Here is a 21,003-nt window from a genome sequence, read left to right on the forward strand (position 1 = left end):
TTTTTTTTTAGATTCTAGATATTTTTTCTCTCTCTTTTTATAAAACACGAAAGCTCCGTTTTCGATTCTATCGATAGGAACATTCCTCTTATTCTATCTATTTTGTTTGTTATATCATTTAACGATCGTAAGAAATTTCTAAAGTAATATTTTGTGATCTTTTGGATAAATATATGGCGGACGAATTTGTAATAAAAAGTTATGAATTTTGTTTGATATATATATAGGTATCTAATTTAGATATAATAATAATATATATATATACTTTTTTTAAATTCTAGATATTTTTTCTCTCTCTTTTTATAAAACACGAAAGCTCCAGTTTTATTAAAGAAAGTCGATCGTCGATAAAATGAGCTTCTCAAACTTTTTACGAGCTTATTAATAAATCGGGAAAAAGGGAGAAAGAGAAGAAATCAAAACGCGTCCTCTCTCTCTCTCCCTCTCCACTTTTCTTTTTTAATTGAAACTCGATTATCAACGAACGAATGAACGAACGAACGAACGAACGAACGAACGAACGAACGAACGAACGAACGAACGAACGAACGAACGAATAAACGAAAATCGACGAATACAAAAATATTTCAATAATAATAATAATAATAATAATAACAACAACAACAACAACAACAACACAACAACAAAAAAGAAAAAACGACGACAAATGCATAGACACACAGAAGCATCGATAAATAACGAGAGGGCCGACGGAGGTGGAAGAGAGCGAAAAAAATCAAAAAAAAAAAAAAAAGAGAAAAGAAAAGTAAAGAAAAGAAAAGAAAAAAAAAAGAAATGAGAATATACAAAAAATATATCGTTAAGGTATACACATACTATACTTCCAATTTTGAAATGGAAAGCTTCGAAAAAGAGGCACGTTCCCAAAGGTATCTCCGTATCGCTTGCTATTACGTGCTTGCACGTATTTCGTCGGACGGGTCTGACGGTATATAATATATACCTATACATACATATATATATATATATATATATATATCTACACCTATATATATACATGCATATATATATATATATCGGTTATGTAGTATCCTTCCTAACTGAATCTCTTCTCTCGGAGGAACTCTTCTCCATCGTTCCCTTCCTCTTTGGCCATGTTACTTGAGACTTACTTCGTCTCGTTTATCTCTCTCTCTTTCTCTCTCTCTCTCTCTCTCTCTCTTTATCTATCTATCTGTATCTCTCTACCTCTGTCTACTTCTCTCTCTCTCTCTCTCTCTCTCTCTCTCTCTCTATCTATCTCTATCTCTATCTCTCTCTTTCTCACTTCCGCCAGCCCCACCCGTCCCTTCGGGCAACCAATCCCGAGTAAAGTTTGTTACACAACTCGAGGAACTTTCGAAAATGGTCTGCCTCCGCCAAGTAAGCTGTTCTTGGCTCCCTCGTTAGCTAGACTTTCCGTCTTTGCCACGGGACTTTGCAGAAACCACAACGGGCACGATATCTACGTCTTGCTCTTGTAAAGTTCCCACTTCGAATATTCTTACATCGAAACCGTAACTATTAATCGTAACTGTAATCGTAATCGTAATCGTAATCGTAATCGTAATCGTAATCGTAAATGTAACTACGAATTTTGACGACTTGTGGACTGTGAACTTTGAACTTTAAATTGCCCTCCCTCCAGTCTATTTTCGATAGTTTTATTCGAGTATTGATTTTCTTTCTTTTTTTTTTTTCCAACGCATCGCGAATCGATTTTTCTTAAAATCATGCGAAGAGATCTTCGATTTACGTTACGTATCTATTGGAATAAAATACAAGTATCTATATTGTAAACAACTCACCGTTCCTGTCGTTATATATTTACTTGAAAATGGCGATGAATTTCTTCGACAATCGTATAATAAAATCGTATATGGTCTAACGTTTGACGATGGGACCTGCAAAAGAAATAAATTCATTTTTAATAGATCCCTAATAAATATTTTTACTCGTTTCATTGGTATCAGAGTTATCGAATAATAAAAATAATTGCTACGATTTGAAGATGTTGATACGAGTGATAATTAATCGCAATACCGTTTTCTTAATTAGGTTATATCGTTAATAGATGCTATTATTTCGAAATAATATATTAACGCGATTCGAAGAAATATAACAATTACCTGATTTGTCTTTATGGATGTTGCGTAACTGATTTCTAACCGTGTTACGATTTCTAACAATAAAATTAAACAAAAGAAACGATAAAATTAAATCCGTAACGGAAAGTACTCGAAAAGTCGCGAAAACCGTTACACTTCATTCGCGTTCTACGTTACCGACTAATTCGCGCAGCTACTCCACAAGATGGAGGAGTTGGATTACTCGACCGATAATTCGATAAGGTAGTATGTTACTTTATTGAGATGAAATATAAAAAGATATACGTACGCTCGACTATATCGAAAAAATTAATAACTTTTAAAAAGAATCATTTTCGTTAACGAAAACGATATAAAATCGATCATTTAATTTTTGTTAAATCGCTCGAAAAAAGCTTAATTTTATTGGCGGGAAAAGCGTGCATTTTCAAAACGAGTTAGTAGGAAATTCATCGTTTTCAGATTGAGAGCACTGTTTCTGATACTCGATGGTGGGAATGTAACGTTGATCAGTATTTTTTCATGAGAAACGTTCTAACAAAACTTTAATTTTTTTTCCATAATCCACGAGAGAGGAGAGAGAATGGAATATGCTGATTTTGAAGCTTATTATATGCGTGTGAAATAACACTGGAAGTGTTAGTATGGCTTTCTTTGTACTTTTTAAGATATGTCTTGTACAACTTGAGAATAGGTGAGTTGTTTTAATCAATCTTCACGTATACTGATTAACTTTTTCCTTATCGATGCATACATCATCGTCTCGTATTTGCAATTTGTTTTCGTAACTCGATAATAAACGCACACAATTGATTTCTAATTTGACTTTCTTATTGAACGTTCCTTTATGTTCTTGTATATATAACATACGTAGATTAGTATGTTTTAACGAACATTTAATCCAATTGCGAAACGTATCTTTAATTCTTTCGATGTATATCACGCGTAAATTTTTTATTTATTAACATTAATTTCGTTGATTTCATTGATTTATTTTGTTCTTTTATTGTTTTCAGTTACTGAATTTAATATAATACTATTGTAGATATTAAAAGAAACGGTACATAAGATAAACATGGCAGTGCATAGACAGGAAAAAGATTATACGGTTGTAAATCTTATTCGTCAAAGGGAAATACAAGTACGACTATTAAATTGTTTTACGTCGATCTCCACGCATTACATTCATTTCCATTCGTTATTTATTTGACCTTATTTTATATAGGAATCTATAGCACATACAGTCTCTCAAAAATTACACGTCACCGAAGACCTAGTACTACGATTGGGATTGGAAAAAGAATTGAACGGTCACTCTGGTTGTGTTAATTGTTTAGAATGGGATGAAACGGGAAAGTACGTATCGTTTTGTTCTATTTAGATGAAACAAAGTCGACGTAAATTTAACGATAATTTATCTGTTCCAATGATAAATAATTTCTAAATATGTTTACAGAGTGCTAGCCTCTGCCTCGGATGATACAAATATTATACTATGGGATCCATTTCGTTATGAAAAAAAGTTAGTTATTCATACGGGACACCGTGGAAATATATTTTCTGCAAAGGTACGTATATATATATATATATATTATTTAATAAAAAATATTCTTATTATGATCAGTCGGTCGATCTATTTATAAAGCAATTTATTGATTTGTAGCAGAAAACATGATACTTCTACTTTGTCAAGCTGAGCTAAGTTATGACCTCATTATAATCAATATTTGTTTCTAGTTCATGCCAAAGACAAATAATAATGTGTTGGTATCAGGGGCAGCTGATTGTAAAGTACAAGTACACGATCTTAGTCTCACGGAACCGATCCTTGCATGCTATTGTCATCTAGGACGCGTTAAACGTATAGCTACGATAGGAAGTATACCTTCATTATTTTGGAGCGTGGCCGAAGATGGTTTGGTACTGCAGTACGATATACGTGCACCACATACGTGTGAAAATAACGAGCCTAACGTACTTATAAACTTGGTGAATCACATGGGAAGATCAGCGGAAGGAAAATGTATCTCTATAAATCCTAAAAGACCAGAATTGATAGCTATTGGGGCTAACGATGCTTACATACGGATGTATGATCGTAGAATGATCAAACATTCTCAGGTTTTGAGTATTAAATAATTACTATCTATATCTTATATATTATCAGATAGATGTGAAAAAACATTTTCTATGTACTCCATAATATCTACAGGTTCCAATTGTTTTTCCTCACGTTGACTGGGACAGGAGACATCTTAGCTTCATTCGAAGCGGCGAAGGTGATCCGGAGGATAATGTACCATTGGGTTGTGCACAGTATTTTATCGCGGGTTCGTTCATACGATCAGAGATAGCGTACGCGGCTCCTTTGTACTTACTCCTCCTTTTTGATGCCTGTTACATGATCTCTCTAACGGAGACTATTCTTTAACATTAAATAGGCCATCTGCACTCACGTCCGCGTGATGGTAATAGAAGCCTTACAGCAACATATTTGACCTTTAGTGCCGATGGGAATGAATTGCTAGTTAATATGGGCGGAGAACAGATTTATTTGTATGATATCAACAATTCAAAGAATTCGAAAATATTTCAAAGTTACAATGTTAAAAGTGTTTCAGGTGATTATAGTTTATACGTTTTTTTCTTTTTTTTCTTTTTTTTTTTTTTTAATTACACATAACATAATGCAGATCTCTTGTCGTTTCTAAATGCATAATATTTTTTTTTTTTTTTTTTTACAGAGACGAATGAAAAAGATTCAAAATCAAAAAATGGTTGTATAGAAAGCTGTGATGTTAATCTTGCTAATACAAATATTAGAACTCTGCCTCATCATGTTGAAGAATTAAAACGTCAGGTATATTTGTTATATCGTAAGTGAATTTAATGTTATACGTATTTATCCAATTATATTTTTGTTATTACAGGCTAATGAAGGCTTTGAACAACAAAAATATACTATAGCAATCAATTTATATAATAAAGCTATTAGTTACTGCCCCACAGCAGCTGTACTTTTTGCTAATAGAGCTGCAGCATTTATGAAACGCGCTTGGTAAATAAACAATTGTTAATACAATTTATATATTTACAATTCAGAAAGAAAAAATTTATACAAGCGTAAAGAACATTTTTAAAGCATTAAAATTTCCATAAACTCAATAATAATATGATTTATAGGGATGGTGATACTTATGCTGCTTTACGCGATTGTCGGACAACTTTGCTTCTTGATCCGCAACATGTAAAGGCACATTTTAGGTAAAAACAAAACAAAAAAAAAGAAAAAAAAAAAATTTGTATTATTCCATTTCTAAGATCAAATCTACGTAATTTTATTTTGTTGTAAATATATACATGTACAATATTTATGCAGGTTAGCACGATGTTTATTTGATCTAAATAGATCGGTCGAAGCTGAAAAAGTTATTAAAAATTTCCTATGCAAATTTCCTGAGTATGCATCCAACTCTGCGTGCAAAGCTTTGAAAATGGATATTAAGGAAGCTATCGATTCTGGTTTGTTTGCAATGAATTTTACTTTTAACAAGATATAAATTTTGATCGTTTACCAAATATTTTTATTTCTCAGGAAGGGACATCGATAGTTTCGAACAAGATCTTTCACGAATCTCAGGCTATGAGAAAGAATGGAGAAGCAATACTATAGATTATAAAATGAGATTTTGCGGTCATTGTAACACTACAACAGACATAAAAGAAGCTAATTTTTTTGGAAAGTATGTGAGAAAATTATTCGAGTCATCTATAATAATAACTTAATAAGTAACAATAAAAAAATTATATTAAATGTTATTTAAGCAATGGACAATATATAGTTGCTGGATCGGACGATGGTTCCTTTTTTATTTGGGATCGGAATACAACAAATATTATACGTGTACTAAGAGGTGATGATAGAATTGTAAATTGCCTTCAGCCACATCCATCGACATGTCTATTGGCAACAAGTGGCATAGATCCAGTTATCAGATTGTGGAGTCCGCTACCAGAAGTAAATATTTTAATATTTCTTATATAACTACTACAATTGGATTATATTATTTAAAAAAAATAAAAAAAAGGAAGAAGATAACTAATTTCTTATTGAAATAAATTCTAGGATGGCAGTATTAACGACAGGGAAATAAAAAATTTGGAAGATGCTGCATCGGCAAATCAAATACGTATGAATAGAGATCCACTTGAATTAATGCTCATTAATATGGGTTATAGATTTCCAGTTGAACAACCCGAAGAGAATGAACCTAACGAAGAAATTGATGATCAACCGATTGTTCACACTTTAAATTGTAGACCAAGCTAAGCCTTCGAGAAAAGAGAAAAGAAACTAATGTCGATTATTTGATAAAATTTTCTCATCAAAAAATATCGCACGCCTTATATTCGTAATATATTCTTATTTCATTTTAATTAGATCCCATTTTTAGTTTCACCACACTTCTTTTATTATTATTTCTTTATGTTTGGTATTAATTTAGATATTCTAAAAGTCCGCACATCACATTCTACTCTCTATTTAATCGAAAGATTTGTTTTTGAACGATGATAGAGAAAAAAATGTACAGAAGAAGAAAATTAATATATAATTTTTGTTTCTGCAAATTGTATTTAATAAAATCTAATGTACTAGTTTTACTATTTGTTAATTAATCTTACCTTTGTTATATATATTATATATATATATATATATACCAGGATACACAGATGTATAATTTATACAAGAAAATATTCTCCTATCGCAAGCACGTAGAGTAATCGATTAAGTTGAAGGAACGAGTTCCCATAAATTTTGTAAAGTACTTCCTTCTCTAGGATCTTCTATGGCCAATCCCAATTGATTCGAAAAATTAGGTTTCCTCTGTGTCGAACCTCCTTCAAAAAAATAATAACCTATAACATCAGAAATATCACCCTGATTATCTTGTATTTCGTTGAAACGTTCTGGATGAATTTCTTCTTCCATCGGTCCCTATAATTAAAACCTTTCTATATCCAAAGAAAAACTATCGAAATATATTATTTTATAGCTTAACATCGAATAAACTTTACCTGATATTCAAGAGTATAATCTACGCCGAAGATCGGTGACTTCTTATACGCTGCTATTAATATATTAATTTCTTTATGAAGAGTATTAAGTTTTTCTATTGGATTTATACGAAATCCTAAAATATATCCATTATTAGTTTCGTCGCTTAATACTACTAAAGTCGCTCCAAATTTCGAGTTTCTAATCGTAACCTAAAAACGAACTACTCTTCATAAGCAGTGATATACATGTGTATAGATACATAAGTAAATACGCATGACAAACATACAGTCATGAAATATGTATATACAGAGATGTATAACTCATCGATTACTTACACTAGCAATCGATAGATATGGCATCGATACATTAAATTGATTATTCATATCTGCATACCATACAAGTCGAATATTCGTAACTATGAAAGTTCCGACATTTCCCTAAAATGTTTATCGTCGATATTTACGTCATTTTTATTTTTCAAAAAAGAAAAGAAAATACCCAAGAAAAAAACAAAGTTAACAATATGTAACCTGTTCCACAGATAAATTCCAAACATCTGGTATACTTGAATGAACTTTTTCGTGTGGTAACAAGGTCAATCTATTTTCATTGACAATACCACTTCTTAATTTGATTTCTCGATAAATTTTAGACGACGTGTAAGCTCTGCATATAGAAATTATTAATTAATTTATTATTTATATTATTATTATTATCATTATTAAAATATTATTCTGATTAAGCAAACAATAAATTCGCACCTATATACACCAATAACCGAGGTATAATGTCTAGTACTTATCGAGTTTAAATTTGTGAATATAAATTCGTATTGACTATTTCGGAAAGATGTTAAAATGTGTAAAGCTTGTGTGTGTCCACCTTTAACCTATAAATAAAATATATATATATATCATAATTTTTTTAAACGTAACATACAATATTTTTTATAAATCTAAACGAAGGATACTTACTGTGCTTACAGTTTTCGAATTTATTGTAACGAAAGTATTGAAACCAACAGCTGTAAATGATAAAAATTAATTACATCTTCTTTTCTTTTTTCATAAAAATTGATAGAATCCTAGAATTTATGTCGGTTCGATCATACTTAAATTAATTCTTGGTAGAGACAAGGAATGCCATAAAATTCGCAAATTCGTTACAATTAATCTTCCATTGTCACCAGAGTTTCCCTTCGTGTCTTCTATCATATCGAGTTTGTCTACCATAATTTCACCAACTCGTAATTGCATCTGACTGAATTTATAAAATGACAGATAATCGATATAATTATTATACTATTGATTATTCTATACAAATTCGTTGTTACATTTTCTTTCATTTAATATTTCTAATTAAAAACTCGATTTAAAATATTATATATATATATTTATATATATTCAAGGCCAAGAAATTAAATAATAATATTCATAAATAAAATAACAAAGTGCGCGAAAAAAAATATTTCACAAATGTGCCAGTTTTATGAAATTATTATTCTGATAAAATAATTACGTGTAAAATACATCGAATCTTATCTCTTTATCTTGCCACATTATCACGTATTTGATAACGGTCTAAAAACCTGTAAGAGTTTTAATTGATGAACTTAATAAAACACCAAATTGAGAACGTTCTTCGTCAATACCTCAATGCTACATACACATATACATATAGAGTATACGCACAATGAGTATCGCCATGTTGCGTGGTTACGAAATGGCGCCAATTTTTAAATCTCGCAACATAAAACTCTACACATTTGTTAGGCAAATATAAAGTAAATATTTGAATCTTATACATACGCATACAGAGAATTTTAAAATTTAATAATTTTTTAAAGCTAAAATGTGGTTAATAAAGAAAATTATCATTAAAAATAGCATGTAAGTATTTTTAAACAATTATAAATGTGCAGCTATACACGTTATTCGCGTATTAATCTATGAAACATATATGAAATAGTTTATAATATTATAACAGAATTGTAATTAATTCATTAATAATACAATTGAACATAATACTAAACTCAAGAAAATATACTATTTAAATAATAAATAATATCGTTTCTTTAATCACACAATATTTGCAATTTTCATTTGAAAAGAACCTTCAATTTCCAAAATTTTATTTTCTATATTTACTATAGAAATGAAAAGAATTTCCACAAAAAAAAAAAGGTATATCACGCATCTCTTGAAGGCAAAAAAAGCATCGTAATACATCATGTATATACATATGTGACCGTACACCGCGCACACACACATACAAGTAGACCCTAAATAAAATTTGTTCTATATAAGGAACTAATATGCATATAGACAATTTTTGGCAATATCAATGGTAACATAAAATTTATCAATTCTATTAAATTAAAATATACTGAAAGCTAAGTTGACATTTATATTATTATTATTGTTTTATCAAATCCTTGTTCTCAAATACCTTACAAAAAGGCAGACTATTATTATTATTATTATTATTATTACTATTATTATTATTATTATTATTATTATTATATTATTACTATTATTATTATTGTTGTTGTTGTTGTTGTTGTTGTTGTTATACTTATGAGAATTTGTATACTCGTGTATTTTTGTTCTTCTTACTTTTTCTTTTCGTTTAAATGATATATGTTGATTTGTGTAAAGAAAGTATGATATTATGTCCATTCAAATGTTCTTACTCACATACGTACGATTTCGACACCGGACTATGTATTTATGTTATTAGTATCGGTATTTATGTCAGTTGATACAGAAAAACTATCACCGGGATTATTATTCTGTTCATTTTCAGCTGTATTATAACTAGAAAATGAACAAGCAGGTGCGCTTCTAGGCATTACTGCTGCTGCTTCAGGAAGAAGCGATGTACGTTCCGTCGCACTTCCCCATGCTTGTTGATAAGCACTTCGTCCTCTAATTCTGCGACTTAATGATGATCCAACAACTCCTAAATGTTCTTTAATATCGTTATGTACATCGGAAACATCCCACATTGCCCTGCATAAAAACACACGCACACATATAACTTATACATATAACTTCTATTTAATGCATTAATTAACTATATATATATTTGCAACACTAATTTAAATTTGATACAACTAATTACGATCAAAAAGTAATTCATACCTAAATGCATCCCACCAAGCTTGACTCTGTGCTAAATTTACAAATGGTTTATATGTAAAACTGTAATGATGTGCTACCGCAGCTAAAAACATTTCGATGCAAATGAAAAAATCTTGTAATTTGGAAGATATATTTCTTATGATGTGAGTGTTCTCTGTTTTAAATATACTTGATATTACATCAAAGTATACTAACAAAGCGATTATAACTCCTTGACTGTAAGAAAAAATTAATGAAATTAATGTGATTGCATAATTATTCTTCTTTTTTTTCATTGTAAAAAAAAAAAAAAAAACGATTTTTCCATAGCACAAAAAAACTTACAAAAACGAAAAGAAAACGACTGCTTTGATACACAAGAACTTTCCAATTGGTTTCATTGGTTTCAGAGCTTCCGAATTAGCACGATAGAAAAGAACTAAGCAATACATTGCAATAAATTGAGACAAATTATTTAGAGCAATCATGTATGGGAAAGCAACATCTGCTCTAAATTCCCCTTCTCCATATACTCCATTTAGTTCGCATATACTAAAAAGATATAATAATATAAAATGTATCGAACGTTATAAAACGTTTTATGACAATGCGAGCTATTTATAAAGTAAAAAAAAAAAATCGCATATTAATTCAATAATAATACTTACAAAGATACTAAAGTTGATATAGGCCTAACTGCTGTGTATTGTAAAATACCATGTTTGCACATATGTACAAATTCTCGTCCCATTTCCCAATCAGGAAGACAACATAAAGGAAACATGTGATGTACCTGAGGAGACATTTCTAATCTGTGTTCTAATTGATGATCTGCATTTAGATAGGCCAACAGATACATCATAAAATTATATATCACGTATGCCTCATAACACTCTCTTAAACTATCCACATATATACTGCCTTCAGGATATACAAGTCCCAACCACTACAATATCGATCCAATAAATCATAAAAAATATATATATATATATATACATATATGTAATTTGAAGATTACTTTAAGATTTACTCACAGCATTTACCGCATAAATAGGTACCATCCATAATATTCTAAACAAATGGAAAATATTTGTTAAATAATTATACTATAAAAAATTATATGTACATATAATACACAAAATAACGCAATATACCTAATGATATATTTTTGTAACCTAGGCTGAGTATAATATATCATATGTTGGACGATTTCATAGAAAGCGATAGGTAATGCCAATAATACAAACGCTCCACCCACCAATGCACCTTGATCTTGTTTATTAAAACCAGTCTTAATAGAATTAGCTATTAAAACTGGTACTAATATAACAATTAAGAGAGCATACAAGCAAGTCAAAACTGGTAATATCCATAATCTCCATCGTCTACAGATTGAAGCCATTGCTTTTATATGATGTACAATATTTCACATACTTTTGTAACGTGTGTACTTTCATACTGAAAATAATAAATTCTTCTATATATCAAACTATTATAAATCATTATTTGAACGAATATAAAATGAGTACAGTATATCAAAGTCTACCAATTTTATCGCTCGACTGATAAGACGTTATTTACTTTTGTAAAAATCATATAATAGGATATTAACAGCATTCATCGTTAAAAAATAGGAGGATGTTGAGATAATGTAAACACTTTAGTCACTACTATATCGTTAATAAAATTGTGAACAGATAAAAACGCTAGGAGAAATCGGTTAACAATGACAGTTTAATGTCAATCATTTTAACCTCTTCTTTCGAACAACGTTAATCAATTTACATTGATATTATTTCTTCTTGAAATTTATTGCATTTATCTATACGACATAAATCTTCTAAAAATATAACGTGTTTATCAAAATATATATTATTTACAAAGTAACAATTCCACCATCACAAACGTATATTTTATGGATCGGATAAAAACTAACATAATTAACTTCAACTAGTGCGTCCCTGTGACAGTGACTCGCACATCGATAGTACTAATATCGAGAGAAAAAATCGACCAATCATAATGGACCTTTTTCTAAAAATCTTTTCGACCTTGGCATAAATTATCAAATAATTATTTAAAATAATATATCTGCTATTGATTGTCGAGAAATTTCTACATAAACAAATAAATTAATAAATATTTACCTAATTATTTGGTCAAGTTCGATTTATTTTTTATACTTTCGTGAAAGAAGCGACGTCTGTACGAGCTTGATGCAAATGTTCTGTATGTAAAGAAAATAATATATTTGTTTATCTAATTTTATATATATATATATAATAATAAATATTATCTACTGATATGTGTATATATGTATATAATATTACAAGAAATAAATTTCCAAACGTAAAAGCCGTAGTATAAAATTTTGAAATTCTGATTGGTCGCTATTAGCGAAGATATGAGAATTGACCAATCAAGATTCAGTATAGTGAACCTATTTTTATATGTTGTACTTCTCTTCATAAGTTTAAATTCAATTTTTTTTTATTGTAAAAAATTTTTATGCTTTATTAAATTATACGAAAAATGGAATAATTTTATGTTTATACATATCTATATACATTATATTAATGTTATATTCTGTACAATAACTATATAGCATGATTTATTTTATTGGCTCATTCAAAGACACTGTAGTTTGGTTTTCACCATTTTCTGGAACTTTGTTCATTTTGGCTAATATCTTTTCTTCCTTTAATTTCTTTTTAGCCATTTTCAACTTCTTTTTCTGTTCCTTTTCTTTTTCTGCCATTACTGCTTTAAATTTCTCATCATTTACAGATACGCCATATCCAAGTTGATCTCTAACTTCTTCTATTAAACGTTCTTTATTTTTCTTTGCTTCTAACATATCCGCTTCTTTCTTGGCAAGTCTTGTATTCAAATCATTTATCCATTTATCCAGTTTGGCCATTTTTTGAGATATATCAGCTTCTCTACAAAATTTAGTAAGAGATTGATATAGATTAACTTCAAAAAGAACAGTATATACATTGGAAGCTACTAAGTCTATTTTTTTCTATATATATATATATATATACAGAAAACAAAAATATACAATTACAAAAATTTTATACCTAGCCCTTATAGCTTCTGCCTCTTTTCTATTTTTTTCTTCTATTCTATTCCATTCTTCTTGAATACTATATGGATAAGCGACTCTTTCATATTCCTTCATATCTTCGACTTCTTCTGGCGTTGGCCATGCAAACCCTACTGGCACTTCTACCGCTTTCATACCGTATCTACCTAACATACGCTTCTTATATTTCACGGTATTATGAAACCATTCTATAGATTCGTTGTAAGGACGTCGACCAAATAATATATTCCTATGATTTGGATTAAGTCTCGACTTGTTCCTTTTCTTTTCAAGTTCATCATTTTTTTCTTGCTGTTCAGAATCATAAATAGGTGTTTCTTCCGCGCTTTCATAAATAGATTTTTCATCGCTAACAATAACATCTTTTTCTGTTTTTGAAGCAAAATATCTACTGCTTAATATATTTTGCCTACGTATATATAATGATGTATTCAAATTAAATAGCACTTTTAAACTCATCTTTTTAGTATTTTAATATACAATGTAACAGTCAATTTTTCTTTTCTTCCTTATATCACACACAATAATATTATTACAATGATATTATAATTTGATTTTAGGCTACGATTTCATTCATATAAATGCAACATTGTTCATAAAGATGATGGAGAGTGTCGGATTACGTACTACTATCCTTCATTTGTAATGGTGTTACTATCTTATTCGACAAACATATTGTAAATTATTTTATTGAATTAATAATTAATATTAAAAAAAAAACATTGAAATATTACAATTTTTTCTATGATTATTATCCACATAATATTTTATTTTTGTTCTTATATCTATATTTTTCTCTACTAATCGTCTTCATCGAATAGACATATTGCATCTTGAAACGACCAATCAAATCGTAAGAATCATTTTCACGTAAACCAATCAGAATCGATATTATCGTACATAAAGAAAAGCAATTGGACGTAACGATCGAATAAAAATCTACCTAAATATTGAATATTATCTAGAAAGTAGAAAAATTAAGATTAAGAAAAAAAGACAGATTTTATCGTCGTAAATTATTTACAAACTATTACGATTAGAGGTAATTAAAAAAAAAAAAAAAGTAACGTGAACGGGAGAGCGAGCGCGCGCGAATCAAACGTTATTATAAAAAAAAATCAAACGATCCAATCGGGGTTTTTTTTTCGACGTAAAAAGATCTTTTGGTAAAAAAGAGAATAGAAATTTTCCATTATCTTGATCATATAAAAGAGCAAGGTCACGTAAAACAGTTTGTACGTTCATAAGCTTATTCGATATCGTTCGTTCGCGATGAACGATAAAGCGCTCTGATGTAATTTGAAAGATTAATATATTAACCATCCGCGTGGGTCCCGAAACAAGTTGTGACTGTGACGACGACGACGACGACGACGACGACGATTACAACGACAACAACAATATAACGACAATAACGACGACGACGACGACGACGATTCAATCACGACAACGCAACAACGACACGACAACGACACAACAACAACGACACAACGACAACGACAACGACAACGACATTGACAACGAAGACAACGGTGGTGGTAGCAGAAGCAGTAGCAACGAACGATAGCGGGACAGCTGCGATCGAAGGACATGAATAGGTGTGAGAGAGAAGGAGATAGAAATAAGAGTGTTCTCAGGAAGGCAAAAGGGAGAAGGCCATAAACATACAAGATTGGAACGTTTCTACACTACTTCTATATCCTTTGTGTCTGGATCGGATGAAGGGAAACATGTTATTAAACGGTCAGACTGCAATCATCAAGTTCCTTCCAAAATATTATCTTTACTATCTCGGTTGTATTCGAACGAAACGATAAGAAGAAAAAAAAAAAAAAAAAAAAAGCTTAGCTAATAAGACATTTTCGCGCCGTACGCAACCGACGCGATCTCTCTCTCTCTCTCTCTCTCTCTCTCTCTCTCTCTCTCTCTCTCTCTCTCTCATATCTCTTTCTGTTGTGTGTGTATGTCACACAACGAATAAGATTAATGTTAACTTGGCGTACCCTTCACAGCAATCCTTTTCTTTCTTTCTTTCTTTCTTTCTTTCTATTTTTCTTTCTTCCTTTCTTTTTTTTTTTTTTATCTTCTTTTTTATATCGATAAAGACCTTCTACCGTTACGGTTATCTCTCGCGAGCTACGAATTTTCATTCTTTCTCTTCTTCTTTTTTCCCGCGAAAAACTGATGCGCTTAGATTTAGATTGCACGCGTTAAGCCCTCGAAGAGAAATTCATCGAAGTCAAGGTTATATGCGTGCGTCTCTTTCCCCGATGTGTATTGTCAAAATCAGCTGCCATTACTATAGCGTGTTGTACGTACGTACGGATCTGTACTCTTGTCGTCGTGTGAGCGTCGTGTTTCTTTTATTTTACGATATGTGTTCACACTGTGCTGTGTCCCCCGGTATTATTTAGCTTAGTTCATTTTTTTGCATTACCATATTAATTCGATGAAAGAAATTTTACAGCGTTGATTTCCCAATCGAGTTATTGTATTTTCAAATAGAATTGTTTTCATTTTTTTTTCTTTTCTTTTCTTTTCTTTTCTTTTCTCTCTTCTTTTTTCTTTTTTTTTCTTTTTTGCTCTTTATCTCTAAACTCTCTATCTCTGTAGATTTAAAGAATGCATGGGTTTTCATAAGTTTTGTTCTTTTTTCTTTTTTGTTTTTACTTTGGCATGCAACACTATTTAAGAGTTTATGATTTTTTGTTGTTGTTTTATTATTATTATTATCATTATCATTATTATTATTATTATTATTATTATTATAATTATTATTATTATTATTATTATTATTATTATTATATAACGCAGGCCTTTATTTTAGTTAACATACAAAATATATTTATAGTATTCTTGTGTATTCTAATTTTGAATGATTAAATTCGTTTCTTGTGTAAAAAAAAAGTAATATCTTAAAGTTTATGCGACGTTAATTTTGTCATAAGCGTTTAATAAAGCATCTGGGAATACGATGCAAAGCGAATCGAAGAATAGACTATATCGGTTACAAGAAAAGTAAAATTTTATAGCAATATTCGCAAATGCTTTGTTATAATATAGATATAGTTTATGAATATAAAAGAAAACATTTACTTGTATTTATTTATCATTTATATACAATCTACCCCTTTTGCAGGATTTTCTTATAAAGTCTTGCTATGATTGACAAAATTATATGTTTATATATAAACATTCACATGTTCCTCTGTGTTCGTGCATATTTCTTTGTTCCTTGTTTTTTATACACGTATGAGATCTGTTACAGATTGAAGAAGAGAAATCAAAGCGTACAAGCATAGAATAAAACAAAGGAAATATTAAGATTGATTATTCCTATCTTCTCTTTGCTTAAGGGATAAGCAAGCAGGTGATATTTTAAGAAAGATTTACAGTTCTTAAAGGGAGTGTAAGCAACGATTAAACGTAACAGTGGTAAATGCGGTGGTTGAAGGAGAGATGGACCCATCAATGTTTGTTACTTACACCCCTCAAACGAATGGAGTTCCATTGGAATCCAAACTTGCTACCTACATGGTATAAATATCGTTTTGACTCCGACATACGTATATGAAATAAAAGTGATATATAATGTAACATGTACATCGTATTGAATTGTACTTAACGATGTTTGTATTCGAATAGAATCGTCAAAGTCCTGGGACAACACTGAATACTACTGCGGTAACAAAACATCTGTCCAATCTTTCTCTCGATTCGCAAAAGAAAGTAACTGCCAGTCCAGAATTTGTACCAGGAAGAGGTCTAACTGGTAGCAACAGCAGTTCTCCTAATCTTTTCAATAACTCCTATCACTCCCAAGAGAATGTAGGTGGTACAACTTATTTTTATCTTGGCAATGCTGCCACAGATGCTGTTGGAGGGGAAGAAGGAACGGATGGTGTAAGTTATTTTTAAGAATAATTCTTATCACTGTTTACGTACGATTATAACATTTGCACGCATTTAATAAATTTGTAGAGAGCAGAAAATATGTCTACGTGTTATTTTATAATATGACGATTGCTCTTTATTCATTCAGATCGCTACCATGGGAACGGCTCAAGCAGGCTACGTATATCCAGGTACACCAGCTCATTTGCAACCTGTGAAGCCATCGAAGACTTCTTCATCGAGTAGCTCCTCTGCCCCTTCCACACCCCCGCCACAAGCAGCTCCTAGCTTTTTTATCAGTGAAAGTATAAGGATGGACATACTTCAAAAAAATGCATTAGTATTAGCTCAACCTGACGTGGTGAGATTTCCTGACCTGCCAAATGAAGTAGACAATTATCACGAGTTATGCCCATTGGAACCTATTCATAAACCAACTTCTACGGTACTTGGATATCAAACTTCAACGTACAAAGCAACAAGTATAAAAAGCGGTACACGTTATTGCTTACGTCGTGTTCATGGTGAGCACCAGTGTAATTGTATAAAATATACCCTCGTTGCATTATTTATTTCTCTATTATAGAAATTGTATTGTATATACTCTTGAAATGTCCTTAGATTTCAGACTCGCAAATACCAAGTGTATGGTTTTGGTTGATATGTGGAAGCGATTAGCGCACACTAATTTAGTTCAATTAAGAGAGGTCTTTACTACAAAGGCCTTTGGCGATCATTGTGCGTAATTGAAAAGTATCAATCGCGTATTATTTGGATGTACAATCAAATATGTTCCTATACTAATTTAGTATTATTACAGCCATGGTGTTCGTATATGATTATCATCCTGGATCCGAGACGTTATTAAACAAACATTTTTCTTCGACCGAATTGAACGGCTATACCGATCCATTTTCTTCGGATCCCAATGCTCCACGACCGTACAGTCATACAAAAAATACTATTCTTAGACAACAACATAGTAGTATGCTTCCTGAAAGCGTTATATGGAGTTATATCATACAACTTACTGCCGCACTTCGTGTCATTCACGCTGCTGGTTTGTATTAATTACTCTAATCTAACAATACGCTTGTCCTTAGCATCGTTATTACAGTAAAAATAAACGCATTTGGCAGGCTTGGCATACAGGTGTTTGGATCCCACCAAAGTATTACTAACGTCACGTACACGGCTTCGTTTGAGTTGCGTCGCTATACCGGACGTTGTTACATTCGATGGAACAGCAACAAATCCACTTACACTCATACCTCATTATCAGCAAGAGGATTTAATAGCACTAGGAAAGTTGGTATTGGCTTTAGCATGTCGCAGTCTTCTCGCCGTCCATCGCGACAATATGCAGGCCTCTCTCGAGCTCGTCGCACGTTCCTACTCAACCGATCTTCGAAATCTCATATTGTTCGTATTATACATCTTCTCCCGAGTATACGTAGTACTTATATTGCTACTTGTATCGCTTTGCATCTCTCAAAAAAAGAAAGAAAAAGAAAAAGAAATCCATACATCTTTTCAAAAAGAAAAATATGTATGCTCTTTTAGGTATCTGCTTTCGAATCAAGCTCGAAGAAGTGTAACAGATCTCATGCCAATGATCGGAGCACGCTTTTATACTCAATTAGATGCTGCTCAACTTAGGTCTGATGTACTTGAGAATGAACTTGCCAAGGAGTTAGAAAATGGAAGATTATTTAAGCTACTGGTTAAATTAGCTACCATCAATGAAAGACCAGAATTGAATATGGAACCTACTTGGGCAGAAACTGGTGATAGATATATGCTCAAATTATTTAGGGATTATGTTTTCCATCAAGTAGCTGCCGATGGAAGACCCTGGTTAGACATGGCACACGTTGTGTCTTGCTTAAACAAGCTTGACTCCGGATCTCATGATAAGGTATTACTTTTCTGCAAAGAATATTTCATTTTATTGAAACGATGATTCTAGAGGTTCGTGTAATCTCATTGCAGATATGTTTGATGTCACGGGATGAACAAAGTGTATTAGTTGTAAGTTACGCAGAATTACGACAATGTTTGGAAACTTCGTTTGGGGAATTGGTACAATCTACAAAAGATGCTGTCTAGGTCAATGATTTTTTCTTATTGGCCAGATACATACTCCGAACCATAAATGTGATATCACCATTTAGCGGTACTATCATTTTAAACTTTATAAATATATTTAAGAGAGTGTGCGAATACGAAAGAGTTCATGTGACGATATAAAAGAATGCTCCAGTTCGTAAACATGATTTCAAAAGTCAAATCAGTAGACAAATACTACTTTTCAATTACACTTGCATGTAATATACATAAGCGAAGGAATCATGTGATGAAATGTAAATCGGTAAAGGTTTGAATTTGCTGTGGAATCCATTATGGTACTATACAAAAGTGTACACACAACTTAATAACGCAATGAAGTCTTAAGAAATCTTAAGGAAACACCTAAAACACTGTCGGTGTATAGGTTAGAGATCTTAGTCTTTAGGATACAGCTGGTAAGCATTAATTTTGAAATAAATGTTTATTTTTGAAAGCAATCTTAATCTATGTGTAATTATTTCAGAATTCGACAACCATCAACATTTTTTTTTTCCCCATAAATCCTTCAAGATCTTCAAGCTAAGAATCGTCCTTTTCATCATCCAAAGAAATTTCAAAATCATTAGAAAATGTTCTAATGCGCTCGTTTTGGTGGGTAGAGATTCATGTCCTTATCCTCGTTTCTTCCCTCTTAAATCACTCGAACGTGCAATCACTCAAACTTGATCTCATTTCCTTCGTACAATTGTACACACACACACACACACACACACACATACATACGGATAAATACGTATACGTATAAGTGATACTAACATTGGCGTCATGGTTGACCATGAAATTCGAAGGAACGATCAAGAAGTAGACGCGTTAACCGAGTCGACTCTCGGATCATCGCTCTTCACTTAATTGTCTTAATGCTTCTCGTGATTTACTCCCTCGCGCTTTGTCACTTTTGACGATCATCCTATCGTGGATTGAACACACTCGTACGTATTAAATTCTATTTATTCCTACGGATGGAACCCGCTAACCCAAAGACATACGAACGATATCATTGATAACTACGTCCTCATCTCATATACATAGAATATTTTTCTTAAAAATCCCTCCCTTATGCATATATTTATCTATAATTGTTATATTTCGGATTATAACATCAAATATTAATATAATTAATAATTATACGGTAATATGTTTCTAGATTAATATCAAATATTCAAATAATAATTCTTAGATTTTACATTATTACAATTATCAATTAATTTGCAATTAACAATGAATTTCAAGTAATCCTTCTCAAAGTTTCTTTTTTCTAAAATTCTTAAATCCGATTAAATCCAATCGCTTTCATATAAATCTTATAGAAATAAAAGAGAAAACTCGTACTAAATTTTCTAATGAATGTTAAAAAAAAAAAAAAACAAAAAAAAAAATGATTAAGAATAGTAACGAAGAGAACTTTATCTCCCTTTTTCTCTCTTTCTCTGTCTGTCTGTCTGTCTATATCTGTTTCTGTCTCCTCTCTCTTTCTTTCTCTCTCTCTCTCTCTCTCTCTCTCTCTCTCTCTCTCTCTCGCTCTCTTTCTCTCTCTCATTCAGTAAACGCGTATCGTTAGATGAACTGAGTCGAGCGCAACGA

The 21,003-nt window shown here is 31.2% G+C and overlaps 6 protein-coding genes across 20 annotated transcripts in view; 2 read left to right on the forward strand and 4 right to left on the reverse strand.

Annotated features, from left to right (window-relative positions):
• The window catches only part of LOC122634757 (SKI family transcriptional corepressor 2), a 96,097-nt gene extending 93,828 nt beyond the window's left edge, over positions 1-2,269 (reverse strand). For both annotated transcript variants that reach the window (XM_043824035.1, XM_043824031.1), the window contains exons 1-2: positions 2,130-2,269; positions 1,809-1,904 (exon numbers count right to left, since the gene is read on the reverse strand). The gene's annotated coding sequence lies outside the window, so the exon portion shown is untranslated. The remainder of the gene's footprint in view (positions 1-1,808; positions 1,905-2,129) is intronic.
• A 315-nt stretch (positions 2,270-2,584) lies between these two features.
• LOC122634744 (WD and tetratricopeptide repeats protein 1) lies at positions 2,585-6,766 on the forward strand. Of its 6 annotated transcripts, none has more exons than XM_043823988.1 (14): positions 2,585-2,802; positions 3,125-3,249; positions 3,334-3,464; positions 3,565-3,676; positions 3,846-4,232; positions 4,321-4,438; positions 4,550-4,729; positions 4,853-4,968; positions 5,039-5,166; positions 5,292-5,372; positions 5,488-5,630; positions 5,704-5,851; positions 5,934-6,126; positions 6,235-6,766. In XM_043823988.1, exons 2-14 carry the CDS (start codon positions 3,184-3,186, stop codon positions 6,436-6,438), a joined length of 2,007 nt encoding a protein of 668 aa, XP_043679923.1. In that variant the 5' UTR covers positions 2,585-2,802; positions 3,125-3,183; the 3' UTR covers positions 6,439-6,766. The 6 variants fall into 6 exon arrangements, with proteins under 6 accessions (XP_043679923.1, XP_043679926.1, XP_043679924.1 ...); XM_043823991.1 differs by having other exon boundaries at positions 3,846-4,229; XM_043823989.1 differs by having other exon boundaries at positions 3,154-3,249.
• A 39-nt stretch (positions 6,767-6,805) lies between these two features.
• LOC122634747 (Bardet-Biedl syndrome 5 protein homolog) lies at positions 6,806-8,827 on the reverse strand. Of its 2 annotated transcripts, none has more exons than XM_043824006.1 (8): positions 8,686-8,827; positions 8,279-8,427; positions 8,142-8,191; positions 7,929-8,056; positions 7,698-7,833; positions 7,503-7,604; positions 7,185-7,376; positions 6,806-7,025 (listed from the first exon to the last, which is right to left on the reverse strand). In XM_043824006.1, the coding sequence occupies exons 1-8, from the start codon at positions 8,724-8,726 to the stop codon at positions 6,954-6,956; spliced, it is 870 nt and encodes a 289-aa protein (XP_043679941.1). In that variant the 5' UTR covers positions 8,727-8,827; the 3' UTR covers positions 6,806-6,953. The 2 variants fall into 2 exon arrangements, with proteins under 2 accessions (XP_043679941.1, XP_043679940.1); XM_043824005.1 differs by having other exon boundaries at positions 6,806-7,104.
• Positions 8,646-12,552, reverse strand: LOC122634746 (transmembrane protein 184C). 6 transcript variants are annotated; one of them, XM_043824001.1, is made up of 7 exons: positions 12,437-12,552; positions 11,444-11,747; positions 11,324-11,360; positions 10,958-11,235; positions 10,635-10,841; positions 10,311-10,526; positions 8,646-10,178 (listed from the first exon to the last, which is right to left on the reverse strand). In XM_043824001.1, the coding sequence occupies exons 2-7, from the start codon at positions 11,689-11,691 to the stop codon at positions 9,887-9,889; spliced, it is 1,278 nt and encodes a 425-aa protein (XP_043679936.1). In that variant the 5' UTR covers positions 11,692-11,747; positions 12,437-12,552; the 3' UTR covers positions 8,646-9,886. The 6 variants fall into 6 exon arrangements, with proteins under 6 accessions (XP_043679936.1, XP_043679935.1, XP_043679934.1 ...); XM_043824000.1 differs by lacking the exon at positions 12,437-12,552 and adding an exon at positions 11,871-12,283; XM_043823999.1 differs by lacking the exon at positions 12,437-12,552 and adding an exon at positions 11,819-12,283.
• A 272-nt stretch (positions 12,553-12,824) lies between these two features.
• Positions 12,825-14,122, reverse strand: LOC122634748 (growth arrest and DNA damage-inducible proteins-interacting protein 1). The gene is made up of 2 exons (XM_043824007.1): positions 13,373-14,122; positions 12,825-13,231 (listed from the first exon to the last, which is right to left on the reverse strand). The coding sequence occupies exons 1-2, from the start codon at positions 13,855-13,857 to the stop codon at positions 12,901-12,903; spliced, it is 816 nt and encodes a 271-aa protein (XP_043679942.1). The 5' UTR covers positions 13,858-14,122; the 3' UTR covers positions 12,825-12,900.
• Positions 14,123-14,885: 763 nt separating this feature from the next.
• On the forward strand, positions 14,886-19,865 carry LOC122634745 (PAN2-PAN3 deadenylation complex subunit PAN3). 3 transcript variants are annotated; one of them, XM_043823996.1, is made up of 9 exons: positions 14,886-15,801; positions 16,667-16,935; positions 17,044-17,301; positions 17,441-17,816; positions 17,914-18,030; positions 18,113-18,352; positions 18,432-18,714; positions 18,856-19,210; positions 19,285-19,865. In XM_043823996.1, the coding sequence occupies exons 2-9, from the start codon at positions 16,858-16,860 to the stop codon at positions 19,399-19,401; spliced, it is 1,824 nt and encodes a 607-aa protein (XP_043679931.1). In that variant the 5' UTR covers positions 14,886-15,801; positions 16,667-16,857; the 3' UTR covers positions 19,402-19,865. The 3 variants fall into 3 exon arrangements, with proteins under 3 accessions (XP_043679931.1, XP_043679930.1, XP_043679932.1); XM_043823995.1 differs by having other exon boundaries at positions 14,886-15,141; XM_043823997.1 differs by having other exon boundaries at positions 14,886-14,996.
• Positions 19,866-21,003: the final 1,138 nt, after the last annotated feature.

This window comes from Vespula pensylvanica, chromosome 15, assembly GCF_014466175.1.
Source record: "Vespula pensylvanica isolate Volc-1 chromosome 15, ASM1446617v1, whole genome shotgun sequence".
NCBI lineage: Eukaryota > Metazoa > Arthropoda > Insecta > Hymenoptera > Vespidae > Vespula > Vespula pensylvanica.

Coding starts and splice junctions, on each gene's coding strand:
- LOC122634747 (XM_043824005.1), bottom strand. CDS start 8,726: ATGTGGCAAGATAAAGAGATAAGATTCGATGTATTTTACAC. Junction 7,605..7,697: donor GGAATTTATCTGTGGAACAG/GTTACATATTGT, acceptor TAAACATTTTAG/GGAAATGTCGGAACTTTCAT. Junction 7,377..7,502: donor CATATCTATCGATTGCTAGT/GTAAGTAATCGA, acceptor GTTCGTTTTTAG/GTTACGATTAGAAACTCGAA.
- LOC122634744 (XM_043823988.1), top strand. CDS start 3,184: ATGGCAGTGCATAGACAGGAAAAAGATTATACGGTTGTAAATCTTATT. Junction 3,677..3,845: donor GAAATATATTTTCTGCAAAG/GTACGTATATAT, acceptor ATTTGTTTCTAG/TTCATGCCAAAGACAAATAA. Junction 4,233..4,320: donor TGATCAAACATTCTCAGGTT/TTGAGTATTAAA, acceptor TAATATCTACAG/GTTCCAATTGTTTTTCCTCA.
- LOC122634746 (XM_043824001.1), bottom strand. CDS start 11,691: ATGGCTTCAATCTGTAGACGATGGAGATTATGGATATTACCAGTTTTG. Junction 11,236..11,323: donor CTATTTATGCGGTAAATGCT/GTGAGTAAATCT, acceptor TCGATATTGTAG/TGGTTGGGACTTGTATATCC. Junction 10,179..10,310: donor GCTTGGTGGGATGCATTTAG/GTATGAATTACT, acceptor GTTTTTATGCAG/GGCAATGTGGGATGTTTCCG.
- LOC122634745 (XM_043823996.1), top strand. CDS start 16,858: ATGGACCCATCAATGTTTGTTACTTACACCCCTCAAACGAATGGAGTT. Junction 18,031..18,112: donor AAAGGCCTTTGGCGATCATT/GTGCGTAATTGA, acceptor GTATTATTACAG/CCATGGTGTTCGTATATGAT. Junction 18,715..18,855: donor GATCTTCGAAATCTCATATT/GTTCGTATTATA, acceptor ATGCTCTTTTAG/GTATCTGCTTTCGAATCAAG.
- LOC122634748 (XM_043824007.1), bottom strand. CDS start 13,857: ATGAGTTTAAAAGTGCTATTTAATTTGAATACATCATTATATATACGT. Junction 13,232..13,372: donor GCAGAAGCTATAAGGGCTAG/GTATAAAATTTT, acceptor TAAATTTTGTAG/AGAAGCTGATATATCTCAAA.